The following is a 14,630-nucleotide window of genomic DNA, read 5'->3' as shown; positions in this document are numbered from 1 at the left end:
CCCCTGCCCCAAGAGTCCCAGACATGCTGGGACAGAGACTTGAGCAGGTGTTGGAGGCCCAAGAACTCAGCCCACACTGGTTTAAAAAAAACAAACCACCTTTTTTTTTATTGGTCAGCATGGATAGGAGTTTGTTACAAAACCGGGCCTGGAGGCCTATGGAATGTGAGGTGAGGAGTCCACTCCGTCAGATGCCAGCACTAGGGCCAGTGCAGCATGGAGCCGTGTGGCGGGCCATCTTTACCCACCCACCCCACCCCCTCCCTGGAGGGCAACAGGGCCGCACAGATGGTGGCTCAAAGGGAAGAAGTCCCTGGGGGCCTACTCCTTGGCGATGGCAAAGGGCTTCTCCACCTCGATCTTGCCACAGTCTGCGATTGTCACATCCTTCAGGGGCTTGTCCCGACTGTCTGTCTTGGTGCTCTCCACCTTCCGCACTACCTCCTAGAAAGGAAGGCAGAAGCAGTAAAGCAGAGAGGTCAGGAGGTCCACCTCTCAAGGGAGACAGGCCTCACAATATGGCCAGGGAGGGATGAGATGCCCACATGAATAGCATGCCAAGCTCCAGGCACCAAAATCCTAATAGAAGCATAGCCAGGTGACAGGGCAGGGAAAACCCAGAAAATGCAATAGTTTTGATCCCTGAAGTATGAGCCAGGCTGAGCTAAGGGCAAGGAGGAAGAAAAAGGTGGCTGGGGAGTGGGCACCAAGTGGCTTCTCAGGGACATCATGTTAAGCCATGTCCTGTACAAGTCAGGGTGGTGCCTGCACATCACTAGGTGAAATGGAGGCACCTGCACCTGTACAGCCTCAACAGGCCTCCTCCCGAGCCTGTGCCTGGAGCTGGAAGAATTGAGAACTTGGGGGCATAGAGTAGTAGGGTAGTTCTTAATTCCCCCCAAGTTTGTAAACATGAACACTGGTGTGAATCTGGGTCCCCTTTTGGGAAAACGATAAAATATACGGTGCTTTCCTGATGAGAGCTGCCCAAGTTTAGCCCCTGAAACTCACCATGCCTTCCAGAACTTTGCCAAACACTACGTGCTTCCCATCTAGCCAGGCTGTCTTAACCGTAGTGATGAAGAACTGGGAGCCGTTGGTATCTTTGCCTGCATTGGCCATGCTCACCCAGCCAGGCCCGTAGTGTTTTAGCTTGAAGTTCTCATCAGGGAAGCGTTCACCATAGATGCTTTTACCTGGGAAGAAAGAGTAGGTCAGGGAGCTGGGTAGGCCCAAACCAAGCAGATCTTTGGGGTAAGGATTCCAGGGACTCAACCTGACCTCTGTGCCAGGCCAGGCTCAAATGGATTATAAGGACATAAAAGCTGTGCTCTTCCCACCCTCTGGTCTTGGAGCCAAATCATGCTGACAGACCAAGTGGGGCACGATGCCAGGCTGATTTAGTGAACAGCTCACCTGATCGATTACTTTGAGAATAGACTTTAGTGGCTTTTAAATAAGGCACAGATGAACAGCTACCCTTAGCTATGGCCTGAGAGGTCTGCCATAGGAACTTTGAGGGACTTTGGTGGAGAGAGGTGCTGTGCAGGGGACATGGGAGGGTAAGAGCGCTCCAGAAGAAGAGGACAGCTTTTGTCCCTAATGGCACAAAAGATACTGAGAGGAGGCGGGAGGGGCTGCCATTTGGGTTCTGGAAAATCAAGAACCTCTTATTAATGAACACAAAATAAAAGCTGCCTGTTGATGTGTGTGGTGTGTCTTTCCACGAGGGGTCGAGGCCAGAGGGTAAATGACAAAGGGAGCTGGGCAGACCCCTACACCATTTCAGAGATCCTCCCTCAAGTTCTCAGAGATGCTTCCAGGAGAAATCCTGTCTTGTTTTACCCAACACCTTTTTTTTTAATGTTTATTTTTGAGAGGGAAAGAGAATCCCAAGCAGGCTCCATGCTGTTAGCATGCATCTCACAAACCATGAGATCATGACCTGAACCGAAATCAAGAGTCAAAGGCTTAACTGAGCCACCCAGGCGCCCCTACCTAACACCTTTCAGACTCGCCTACAAAACTCCTTTTCCTTCCTCAGTACACCTTATTTTCACCCTGTGGTTCCAGAGGATGGACCCCACTTGGGAAGTGGTTCTGGACAGCTGCTCTTCAGGAGGTATTTCTGACTGTAGTAGGTGGGGAAGTCTGAACCTGAGAGTCACTAGATGCTGACAGGGACATCTCACACCCAGGCTAGGGAGGAACCCTGCCCTCTGCAGTGACTCCTGGCTTGAGTGCTGGCTAAGATCAGAGTCCTCTTTGTAAATCTCGATCAACTGCAGGATTTCCCCGCATCTGTACTTCAATCACTTTCCCAACACACATGGACTCCCAAACTCAGATGAATAGCTCGAATTAAAGTTCAACATACTGTCTTCCCCTCCAGACTTCAGTTACTCTTTTGACACCTTTTCCTTTGCACATTGTCCATATGGTTCTCACCCCGTTAGCTGTGCATTCTTCCTCTGCACTCCTGCTACCCCCACTGCAGGTACAGCTAATGCTCAGAGCGGTAACGGAGTATGCTGGAGAACCCTTGTGAGCATCTTAAGTGTATAAACTGCCACATCACCCTCCCTAAAACTCCTCTGCGACTGGGTCTTCCATTCAAGTCCTCTGTGGAACTTCATGCAGGACAAAGCCCAGGTTGCCAGGTCTGCCCTGGCCCACCACTCTGGGACCCCAGTGTGGCATGTGCTCTACTTCCATCCCCCGACCCCATTATTCAGCCAAGCTCCTGTGGCATAACATAGCTGGGTTCACCTTAGCCCTGCCTCTTTGTCCAAATTCTCCCCAGCCAGGACCCCAGTTCAAATCTTCCCTCATATTCACAAGGCCACTTCCTGATCAGCTTGGCCAGGAAGTGATTCCTCTGCTTGTTGGCACTTTGAAAATGGCCGGATTGATTTACCATAGGCCGGGCACCTACTACACAGAACCCCCAACTCATCCCATTCTTTAGCAGTGAAAGCAAGTTGCTGTCCCCCTGATTTTTGCACCCAGCACCTACCATAAAGCCTGTCCCGACAGATATCTGTTGATGGGGTGAGGGGCAGCCTTAGTCTTGAGGGAAGAGTATGCTGGGCACCCAAGTACGGTGAGCCCTCGCATGGGTTAGGTAAGTCCAGGCTATTTGTCTCTCTGTCCTATGTGTACAAGTAATGCAAAGGGGAGATTCAGTTGGCTCTTGCCAAGTGGTCTCTGGTGCGAGACTGCCAAGGGGAGCAGCTGCTCCCACCCCCGCTGGGGCTTCCAAAGTTGCCCACTCAGGCTTTGCATGCATGACCCAGAATCACCCACATGGTACACTTTGCTTCCCTTCCCCCCAAGGGGTATTTAGAGAAAAGTCATCAACGCTGCAGGCCTTGATTGCCAGGTCTGTCAGCGGGGTAAGATCCACATGACCCCTCATTTCTCCTCTCGTACTGGGTTCCCTGTACAAAGAAGGCTGCAGCTGGTCTCAATGCAGGTGCCAGTCCTGTCTCTGGACCTGGGCGAAAATGAGGCCTTGTCTACCCAACACAGCCCAGCTCTCCCCTGTGGGAAGTTGCATTAACAGATCCTATAGCCCAGAAGACCTGAGGTTACCTCCAGTGCCATCTCCTCGGGTAAAGTCTCCACCCTGGATCATGAAGTCCTTGATCACACGATGGAATTTGCTGTCTTTGTAGCCAAATCCTTTCTAGAAAAGGGAATGAAAAGGTGAGAGGTGGCATGAGGCACAGGCAGATATTAAGTAGGCCCTGCAAGAGCCTAGCCCACAACTCATCATGGAAGAGATACCACTGCTGACCAGATTCATCATTCCATGTGCCACTGAGTGAACAGTTCCCACAGGCGAGGCATGGAACACACGGATCCAGGAGAGGGGCTAAGACTGCACATTCCTCTGCCTTTATATAATTCCCACACTTTACACAATTCTACTTCACATAATGTTTCCACCTTTCCCCTCTTTTTTTTTCTAATCATAGAAACAGATGCATGAAAACTGATCAAATCACATCAAAAAGTTACCTAATTCAATGGAAAGTTATAATAGGAACTTTTTTCCTTGATAATTTTTTAATTCCAGTATAAAAAATACAATGTTATATTAGTTTCAGGTATACAATATAGTGATTCAACAATTCTATACAGTATTCAGCACCCATTATGGTTAAGTGTACTCTTAATCCCCTTTGCCTATTTCACCCGTCCCCCAACCCCAGCCCCTCTGGTAACCACCAGTTTGTTCTCTAGAGTTAAGAGGAATACAAACTTTCTTAAATGGGGCACTACTGCTTCTTTAAAACCTGGGAAGCTCTGGGCCCTTCACCCTTAAAAGAAAGTTCTGGTTGCTTTTCCTTGACTACTGAAATGTCTTAAAAATAAACAATTTTCTTGGGCGCCTGGGTGGCTCAGTCGGTTAGGTGTCCGACTTCAGCTCAGGTCACGATCTCGCGGTCCGTGAGTTTGAGCCCCGCATCCGGCTCTGGGCTGATGGCTCAGAGCCTGGAGCCTGCTTCCGATTCTGTGTCTCCCTCTCTCTCTGCCCCTCCCCCGTTCATACTCTGTCTCTCTCCGTCCCAAAAATAAATAAACGTTAAAAAAAATTTATAAACAAAAATAATAAACAATTTTCTCAAAAAAAAAATCTATTTCTGAATTCAGTTTATAAAACCCGCAAGATGTGATAATAGTGGTTCCCAGTACTATGGGTCGGCAGTACTCTGTGAGGGTACTCACAGGAGCAGTACTCCTGGTATAGTTGGGCCACGCTCTGCACTTCAGTTTCCTGCCAGCCCTACTTGCCAATTTCACTTCATTTGAGTTTGACTACCTCTGCTCTGGTCACTTACCTCTCCCGTGGCTAAGGCCACAAAATTGTCCACTGTTTTTGGAACAGTCTTTCCAAAGAGACCGATGACCACCCGGCCTATATCTTCATCTCCAATTCGCAGGTCGAAATACACCTGAGGAAGAACACCATTTCAAAGTCAGCCTTTTTAAAGGGGCCTTGTTAGGGAAGGGAGGGGCCGAGAAGCTACCATGAAGGTAGGAGAGAACAGAACGGTATTTTGAAAACAGTGATTCCGAACCTGATTTTGGTAGTGACGAAAACTCTACCATGAGAATCTAATGAAGACTCCAGACCCTTCTCCTAGAAAATGTTTGCGCTCTCCTTAAGATTATAGCGTGCCAAACCACCTTTAGTCTAAATAAATAATGAGCACAGATTCTAGAAATGAACATCAAAAAACCATAAAGAGGCGAGCCTAAGCTTGCCACGCACGTTTAAACTAGATTGTTGTGTTTTGTAATTGGAAGTGGGTAAAATCTGGCCCAAGTAAAGAAAGGATTCTGTTTGGCAGACGTGATCTTTCACCATTTCCCCAGCGCTGGACAGTATTTGCAAAAAGACTGCTCTGAGGCTGACAGTGGCAGCCCCAGCTGGACATGCCCGGCGTCGGCTCCTGAATCACGGCAAGGGCTGGGGTGTTGGGGAGGAGCCGAGCATTCTCCGGTCTCAACGAGCAGGACTGCACGGACGCCACGAGGCCACAGCCGAGAACCTAGGGAGAGGCTGAGCCAAAGTTGAGGACGCCTGGGCCTGAGCTCCGGGAGCCTAAATGCCTCGGACACCGCTAACTAGCGGCGCCGAAGCCGGAACCCGGGGGACGGAGGGTGGGCCTTGCTAGGAAGGTTGGGATAGGGGAAGACGGACCTTGACGGTGACTTTGGGCCCCTTCTTCTTCTCGTCGGCCGTGGAAGGACCTGGCAACAGCAGGAAGAAGACGGAGCCCACGATGAGGGCGGCGGCGAAGAGCAACTTCATGTTCCGCTCGGAGAGGCGCAGCATCCACCGGGCGAAGCGAGCGCGGCCCGGGCAGCCGAGGGCCGGAAGAGGGTGGGGACGCGTCAACGTGGGCACCGGCGCCTCCACCGAGCGCGGCCGCGGGGGGGAACCGGGGCTCCTACAGGCCTCCTGGCAGGAGGCGAGGCCTGTTTCCCCCCTCTAGATCAGCGCCGTGTAGTAGGTCCCCGTGGGGGGCGGAGCCCGCCTCGCGGACCCTGCCGGCTGAGACGCGGGCTCGTGGGTGGCTGCCACGTTACTGTGGCCTCATTGGCTCCCCCGCAAGCCAACGCCCACCCACGGGGAGAGGATCCCTGAAGGCGGCACCGCCCGGCCCTGAAGAGCGCGCGGATTGGGTCTCCGAGGAGACTACAAGCCCCAGTATGTGGAGCGATGGGTCCCTTGGCCGGCTCTGCCTTTGTGGGAGTGGAAGTCTTTTGGAGGGTCAGTTTATGTTAGGAAGTCGGTGGATAGCGGGAGAGAAGGCACTTGTTATTTTCCGAATTGGGTCAGTTAAGCATTAGCCACCATCAGTTTGGGTTTAAATATGGTAGCTTCCCCAAACTCGGGGCATGTTTGTGCTTACCCAGAACATGACCTTGTACTGCTCCTTCTACTTGTCTTGTAAAACTTGCTTCGAACCCCTTTTTGATTTAGTCCATGTCACTATACTTCCTGTTCTCTGGTTTTTACCGGGCTTACTGCTGTATGTATGAGTCAGTGCACGCTTTAATATTGTATACTCTGGTTCTTAACTTCCTTTCTTTGCCTATTTTTCCAAGTAACCGTTTTGTGTGCGCGTGAGCAACGGATTGTGTTGCACTGATTTTGTATATAACTCCGCCAACACTGCTGCAGGGCTAAGTGTTCAACAAATTTTGGTTGCAGTAACGTCATACTTAGTACTGAGGTGGGAAATAATACCTGTGAAACGGCCTGGGTTCAGGCGCCCCACTCAATGCCGTTTTTTTGTTTTTGTTTTTTAATGTTTATTTTTGATAGAACATGCGTGCGTGTGGCGGGGAGGGGCAGAGAGAAGGAGGCAGAAGATCCTGAGCAGGCTGCTCGCTGTCAGGGCACAAGGCCCGACCCCCAGATCATGACCTGAACTGAAGTTGGTCACTTCAGTGATTGAGCCACCCAAGTGCCCTTAAATCACTTTTAAAAGCTTAATATAGAAAGTCTTGGTCTTCACAGCCCAAATTCTAGGTAGGCACAGCTCCCTTTCAATTAGTTGAGCCCTGCAATTTGTTGTCTTTATGAGGTGCTGACTTAAGTTTGAGGTTATGCATGGCCACTGGCATTAATTTGTCCTTGCTTACACTGAGGTCACTGCAGTCAGGCTGCAAAGTTTCCACAGTTCTCTCATGTAAACACAAGTGATGTTTGCTGTTTCTAATCCTCACACCTCAATCCGGTAAAGGTTCTCCTAGGTAAAACTGTTGCACTGACAAGGTTGATCTTCTGATCCTCCAACCATTTTTTTGGTCAGGCCTCTTTCCCCACTCACTGGTCTCATGCCCTCCATAGCCATTGAGAAAAAATGTTTACCAAACTATGTTTTTTCAAAGTAGCCTCCACCTGAGGAGCTAATGCTAAAACACATAAAACCTGCCTCCTCCACACCTCCCCCCCCTTTTGAAAGAAAAAAAAGCTTGATGGATAAAATGCTCTCGGTGTGAAGTTTTTCTCTCATGATGATCTTAAGTGTCTTCTGCTTACTTGCCTACCCAGTGAAAAAACAAATCAAGTAGTAATTGAGTAGTAACAAAAAAGCTGGAACCAATCATGCCGATTGACAGTTACTTTGTGGCTATATATATATATATGTATTTGTGATTTTAATTGCACATCATAGTTTTATCCCCTGTGTAGATGTTCATTAGTAGAGCATTATAAAGCTGTTCCAAAGCTGTTCCACAGAGTACATCCTAACTTCCTGATGTTCTACCACCTAAGAACCACAGGGATACAGGAACCAGTATGTGAGAGATGAATGTCCACGTTCTGCCAGGAATATTTAAAGTGACCAACAGGGGGCGCCTGGGTGACTCAGTCGGCTCAGGTCCTGATCCCAGGGTCAGGGGATTAAAGCCCAGCATCGGGCTCTACACTCAGTGTGGACCCTAAGATTCTCTTTCTCTCCGGGGGGGGGGGGGGGGGGGGGAGGGCACCTGGGTGGGTGGCTTAGTTGGTTGTGCATCCGACTTCCGCTCAGGTCATGATCTTGCGGCTGGTGAGTTCAAGCCTGGCATTGGGCTCTGTGCTGACAGCTCAGCCTGGAGCCTGTTTCAGATTCTGTGTCTGTCTCTCTGCCCCTCCCCTGCTCATTCTCTCTCTCAAAAATAAGCATTCAAAAAAGATTCTTTCCCCATCTGCCCCTCTCCCCAGCTCATGCTCTCTCTAAAATTAAAAAAAAAAAAAAATGGGGGCACCTGGGTGGCCCAGTTGGTTAAGCATCCAACTCTTGGGTTTTGAAAGTTTGTTGGGTTTGAGCCCTGCATGGGGCTCCATGCTGACAGGGCAGAGCCTGCTTGAGATTCTCTCTTTCTTTGCCCCTCCCCTGCTCATACTCTGGTTCTCAAATCAACAAATAAACTTAGAAATAAATAAACAGAAATAAAGTGACCAGCAGGAGAGAGCAATGTTCAACCCAAAGGAATGAAGCAAGAATGCCAAGGTATCAAGCATTATTTTCATTCACTAGAGCCCTGAATCCTATCAAAGTAATCCTAGCTGGATTCTTAGTTACAAACGAGCCAGGGGAATTTAAAACCAGACAAACCAACCAACTAACCAAACAAAATTAGTCAAGAAAGGTAAGACATTTTATTTTACATACAAAAAGGGTGCAAACTGAGTCCTTTCCTCCCCAAATTAGGGAAGAGGTATACTTAAAGATCACATTTGTGTTTTTCCATGGTGCCCTAGGAAATGGGCTACTCTGAGATAACACATCAAGACCCATTTTCCGTTTTCTCCAAAGGCGGCTTACTTCCTCTGCAGAGGAGTTTTTCCTAATGGTGTACAAATCTCTCTCCCAGAGGAACCATTTCAAATACACTTGAAATAAACATTCATGTTAAAAAATACTACAAATTTCATTTTCACAGCTGAGCTTTGCGACCAGTGCCGGGGTTTATGAAACAACAACACATATCTAAAATAAAACAAAAAGTTAAAAAAAAAAAAAAGGCATTTAACAATAAATCAGACACATCCACACAGCATTTAAAACTGATTTCCACAGCTGATTTATACATTATCTAGTCTTAAAAAATTGCAATCAACATCCCAACATCTTTTTAAAAGTACAATGGGCAAAGATTAAAGAAACAGACAAAATAATAATATAATAAATTAGAGCATGTAATATATCCAATGGGAATTGATGAATCAACATTATTTTCCATTGGGGGGGGTTATAATATTTTTGGTTTCATCTCTATCTTTTCTGCTGTTTACTTTTCTGCTTGATAAACGGGGCTCATTCCCAGAGCCAGCCTGCTGTGACACTAGTTTGAGAAGCTCACTTGTTACTTGTTTACTTCCGAGGATATTCCTAAACACATAGTCCCAGCAGCCTGGCCTGTGAGTCTTTATGGAAGTGAAATGCACAGATGAGACCACGTGCGCATGCACGCACATATACACACACACAGGCATACAAGCGCAACCACACACCCATCTGTAAATAGATTTCCCCCCAAAGAAATGGCTCATCTCTCCTGAGACATTCCTAACAGATTGATAAACCTCTTACAAAAGCTTTCAGTGCAAGGGCTGGCCTGGGATTTGGTCTGGAGCTCATGAAGAGGAACACTGAAAATGTCTCACCTGCCCTGAAAGAGGGGGTTTGCAGGGAAGAGGCAGTCAGAACAGCTGTTTTCCTGTGTGTGTTGTTGGGATGACTGCACTGTACCCCCATTTATTACCAAGGATAACCCTCTGCTCTGAGACTCTGAAGGTGGTGATGGCACCGGAAATAAGATTGCAAGGAGTAAAAGAAAAGCGACAAAAGAAATTCTGTCCACAGAACTGAGGTTTCTTTATAACATCAAGTTTGGTAACAAAACTAGAAATATATGGAGTACATGTTCACTTTTTCCTTTGTAAGCTGATCTACAAATACTGGAGTGGACTTCCTGGTTGCTTTTTGAGGAAATTTGTCAACTACTACAGTCTATATCCAGGGAACCTACTTACTATTTTTGAATACAGTGGAGAAACCTATTCTTTTGCACTCAGTCACCTGCAAAAGGAGTTATGAAAAACATGTTTTTAAGACTGCTTAATTGATCAAAGACTTCCAAGATTTCTTATTTGTGGCTAAAACACTGCTCAAACTCTGCAAACCCTCAGAAGGGCCATAGTTTCCTCTCTTCTTTATTCAGAAACAAAGCCACCCCTCCGCTGCCTCCCTCCCCCCACCCCCAAAACAATAAAACCATAGGAATCCCATTTTGATTCCTGCCAACCCGTCATAGGGAAGACTGGGAATCACTGGCCATCAATTTCTAGACAGGGCTTTCCTGGAGGCCCGGAGTTGCCAAAACAAGAGCCCCCAAAACAAGTGCCTGGTGCTTATATATGGCCAATCCAGATGGGGTGCCTGGTTATCCTGGCTCCCTAAGGGTTGCTGGAATTCATCTGCCCACATTGGGGCAATGGCGGGGACAGTGGCAGTGGACTGGCAAAGGCAATGTTGGCTGTATGGCGCTGTAAGCTCCCAATCTGAGTAATTCGAGCCCTAATGTGGCTGACGCTGGAGACGACACTGTCAGGGCAATTCACTGGGAATGGAAAACTGGTTTCAGTATGAAAATGGAGGTGACTGGGACACACAGGAGGCGTGTGGAATTGGGAGAGATGCATCAAAAGATCAAGTTCCTTTGAGATGCTTTCTATGCTGTCATGGAAGTACTTATTTTTGAGAAACATCAGCCATGCTTGCTGACAGGGGCAATTAATTCTATCTTTTGCATACAAAAAAGTTAAGGCTATGATCTTTAGTAACCAATCTGACATACATTTACCATCACTGCATATTTCTGACATTAAAGGAGGTTACTAACACGGAGAATCAACAATGAATATGCACTATCAGTGTCCATTTCCAGTGCACTAACTAAGCTGGGATATAGAGGTGATGGACCCTCTTCTGGCTAACGGCAGAGGTGGTTTCTTTGTACCTGGAATTCATGCAGATAAAACAGGCAAATCAACATTTCTACTGAAAAGCCCAGGATTCTGCTGTCCCCTGTTGCCTCTGCGTTCCAGAGTGAAATGGAGCTTTAACTGGAGGTTAGCCTAGTCACTTGACTTGTACCTTCTTAGACCCTGTTTACTTCTAGACAGACCCAATATAGCAGAATGTTCACTAAGGCTGTCAGGAAAGCACACTGGCTGCTGGCACACTGCCCACCCTTGCAGAGTCCAGAGTGAGACCACTGGGAAATGCCAAGGTGTGTGTAAGTGATCAACCTTTAGCTGCTTGATTGCACAGACATAGGTCATCCTCTGGTCATAAGAGAAGGACCGCTTATGCCTTGGTGGATTCCTGGCCTGCGTGCCTTAATCTGCTCAGGATGCAATACCTGAAGGACCGTAGGGCTTGGGAGATGTCCTCCTAATGGCATACTATTAAGAATATTTTGAGTGAACGCTGCTAGTACTTACTGCTAACTCAGAAGCAACTGCATCAATCCCAAAGAAAAAGATCCTTAGGCACCATGCTGTGAAATGGAGAAAGTTCCAAAACTATAGTGAGTGGATTTGGGTGGGTGGTGGGTGGTGGGTGGAGGGAGTGCCCAACCTCAGGGACCCGGCTGAGGCACAGAACTAAGCAACTATAGCAACAGGGTTGAAGAGGGAGCCCTGATGTGCTGGTGGGGATGGAACTGATGGCCAAATTATTCCTTAGGTAGTCTTTTTATTTACTTTTTAATTTTCAGGAAGATCACAATAGAATCTCTCAGAGGCCTGGGACCACTTTGGAGTGCTAATGGCCTTGGAAGAATCACCATTACCCTACATGCCAGAGGGACGTGGGGTTCTTCGCCTTTGTTATAAAAAGCAGATACCTAGTAAGAGATTTGGGGAGGGGGTGGTGCAGAGAATGAGAACAGTGCATTAGGAAGGACCCCCCATAACTGCTTAGGTTTAACCCTTCAAGAGCTAGCCTTTAAAACATTTAAGACCAAAAAAAGTCACAAACTCAGCTGCAGGGGGGCTTGCCCTGAGCCAAGCTGGTCAATGCCTTTGCTTTTTTGTGGAAGCAGAGGTGGGAGGCACTTAGTGGGGTGTGGAGTGCCAGGATGCTAGAGGCTTTGTCACTACTTCCCCTTGCCATCCCTTGAGAGGCAAGGTTTTTTTCTACACAGGGAAAAGGAAGTTAAAGTTTCTATACAGGAAGTTAGAGTTGCCCAAATGCCAATTGAGAAACTGTACATTTCTGTGATGGTGCCTTAACCACTAGGTATTATCAAGGAAGCAAACCTCAATATTCAAAATCCTTGTGGAAAAGGGATGTGACACTGTGTCTCCCAGCCACTCTCTTTTGTATACAGGAAAATTTCTTTTAAAGAAATGAAAGATTACAATCCTTACATGAGCTGAGCAGGTTTGAAGCCAGTAAAATGGTATTTCCTAGCCAAGGCCCAATGGAACAGGTAAAGCCCAGTAACTCTGATCCATGCCACTGCTGCTATCTCTGCTCCATGTAAGATACATCAAGGGACTTGTCAGGAAATGCCAACTACCAGAAAGTATCCCCACATCCTCCGGTCCAAAACACGGCCCTCCATCTCAAGCCAGAGGCAATGATTTCGGAGTTCCCCAAACCACCAGACTAAGTCACCAGCCACTGTCCTCCTTGGTGAGTTAGCTCTCTCTACTCCCAGATACAAGGCCTTGTTCCCTGATGTAAGTGGTTCTTTCTCCTCTATCACATCTGGAAAGAGGTCACTGTTTACATAAGCCACTGAGCTCAAATGAAAACTGAGCACAGTAAGATTAACTCCATACATTACTTTCCAAGCAGTGAACAAAGAACCAAGACTCTTCATGGTAGTAGATCAGGTGGCTAACCCACATGGGGAGGCAGACAGTGGACTGGGGCAAACACGCTCTAGGTACATGGCCATCTTATTTGGAAGGAGTCTATATCCAAATGAGAAGATAATTTCAGACCTTTCATTTCAGTATCCTTTCCCTTGGAATTTTCCAGCACCAGCCAATCTTATCTTCCTGTCCATACAGCCCCACGTGCTCAGTCCTAAGCATGCTGCTGTGGACCTGCTGGGAGATCTGCAGGTGCCTGGTGCCTGGTGCGGCAGGCCAGCCCAAATGCTATCACTCAGCTATCGGGGCAGACAGTACACAAAGATTTTATTTCCTGGCCCTATGATGCCAAATCCTGAGGTTCTTCTGGCAGTTGGAAGGCGGGTTCACTTAGTCCTCCTCTTCTTGTCCACTAGTGGCAATATGGCAGTGGCCATTTCATCACTAATTTTGTCCCCCAAGTCACTAAGAAAGTCACATGGCTATTTAGTTGGAAGTCCCTGGCAGTGGAGGAAACTGGTATTTCCAATTTTTTTGTCAAGCATCTCCTTCTCCTGGTCAGTCTGGCTTGGCTGGCTCATCCCATGTGCTGGAGAGCTAGGCGGTCCAAACTGTAGGCTGATGAGGTCAAGAGGCTCTGGTAGGGACATTCTTCAGCAGCTGAGAAGATGAATGAAAATTCAAGTATGTTTCTTTGCCAACCTGAGTGTTTACTCAGAATGACAAGAGTTTGGCTTCTTCTCTTCTGGGTGCTGCAGACCCAACTTTTTCCATTGAGAATGTCCTCTGGACCCATGTTCTCTCTGAATGGCTTGGCTGGCCCCATCCCCCTCAAAACAGAAAAAAGTAAAACTCCCAATATAACCAGACACAATATGCATCTGCCATGTTTTTTGTTTAAAAAAAAAAAAACTAAAAGTGCAATAAAGTCAGTTTTTTCCTTTGCTCAGAACAATTTGCATTGTCCTACTACCGTCTGGAGAACAGAGCTCGCTTGTCAAGAGAGCGAAGAATGCCAACGCGCAGGGACAGTAGACTGCAGATTTCTCACAGCTTGTGTCCGACAGTGTAACTTGACAGGAGGGAGGGTGGCAAGAACCTGCACCCCGTGGCCAGCTGGGGATGGAGGCTGCAGAGGCACAGAGGACGGAGCCATACTGCCAGGCACACCTGGTAGGTGGAGAACGTTCTTCTCCTGCCAGGCCTGCCATCTTCCCCCTGCCTTCTTGACCACACCCCCAGCCTCTTGAGCTCCTTCAGCAGACAAAGCCTTTAACTCACTAGCTTTTATGCTGGAGAGGGTTGAGGGTGGGGCAAGAACCGGGAGTAAACTACGGGAGGGAAGAGAATAGTAGTCCTTGAGTTTTTGTGAATGACACCTTCACTGTAAACAATAGGAAGGAGAGTCAACCAGGCAGCCCCGAGGGCAAGCAGTGGAGGAGCCGCAGCTCTGGGACCTGCTCAGAGCTGTAGGCAGGCGGGGATGGCCACTGACCCACTGGGCCCTGGCTGCCTGCACTGGCTCCTTCTGGGGGCATCTGTTTTCTTCTTTTTGGTTTGGACCTCCACCCTCCCCCATAGAGGAGTCCCTTCCAATGAAAAATGGCAGGAGCTGCGGGTGCAATTGAGTTAGAGTCCCCAGGGCCTGAGGACTCCTGGGAGGCACTGGTCACTTGTGGCGCTGGGCAGTCTTCTTCCTTTTCCTCTTAAAGAAACAGCAGCACCT

The 14,630-nt window shown here is 48.0% G+C and overlaps 2 protein-coding genes across 5 annotated transcripts in view; both read right to left on the bottom strand.

Moving 5' to 3' along the window:
- Nucleotides 1–80: 80 nt before the first annotated feature.
- Nucleotides 81–5,878, bottom strand: PPIB (peptidylprolyl isomerase B). Its single transcript, XM_047074969.1, has 5 exons — nucleotides 5,714–5,878; nucleotides 4,848–4,961; nucleotides 3,595–3,688; nucleotides 1,012–1,196; nucleotides 81–444 (listed from the first exon to the last, which is right to left on the bottom strand). The coding sequence occupies exons 1-5, from the start codon at nucleotides 5,846–5,848 to the stop codon at nucleotides 322–324; spliced, it is 651 nt and encodes a 216-aa protein (XP_046930925.1). The 5' UTR covers nucleotides 5,849–5,878; the 3' UTR covers nucleotides 81–321.
- Nucleotides 5,879–8,652: 2,774 nt separating this feature from the next.
- Nucleotides 8,653–14,630, bottom strand: part of CSNK1G1 (casein kinase 1 gamma 1) — a 165,479-nt gene continuing 159,501 nt past the window's right edge. For all 4 annotated transcript variants that reach the window (XM_047074966.1, XM_047074965.1, XM_047074967.1 and 1 more), the window contains one exon: nucleotides 8,653–14,628. In XM_047074966.1, coding sequence (XP_046930922.1) covers nucleotides 14,574–14,628 — 55 coding nt within the window. In that variant the 3' untranslated portion in view covers nucleotides 8,653–14,573. The remainder of the gene's footprint in view (nucleotides 14,629–14,630) is intronic.

This window comes from Lynx rufus, unplaced genomic scaffold (assembly GCF_022079265.1).
Source record: "Lynx rufus isolate CCGP_SWC_20201006 ecotype Redwood Valley unplaced genomic scaffold, mLynRuf1.p SCAF_13, whole genome shotgun sequence".
Taxonomy (NCBI): Eukaryota; Metazoa; Chordata; class Mammalia; order Carnivora; family Felidae; genus Lynx; species Lynx rufus.
Note: the sequence above shows the minus strand (reverse complement) of the source record. Positions and strands in the feature narration are given on the sequence as shown.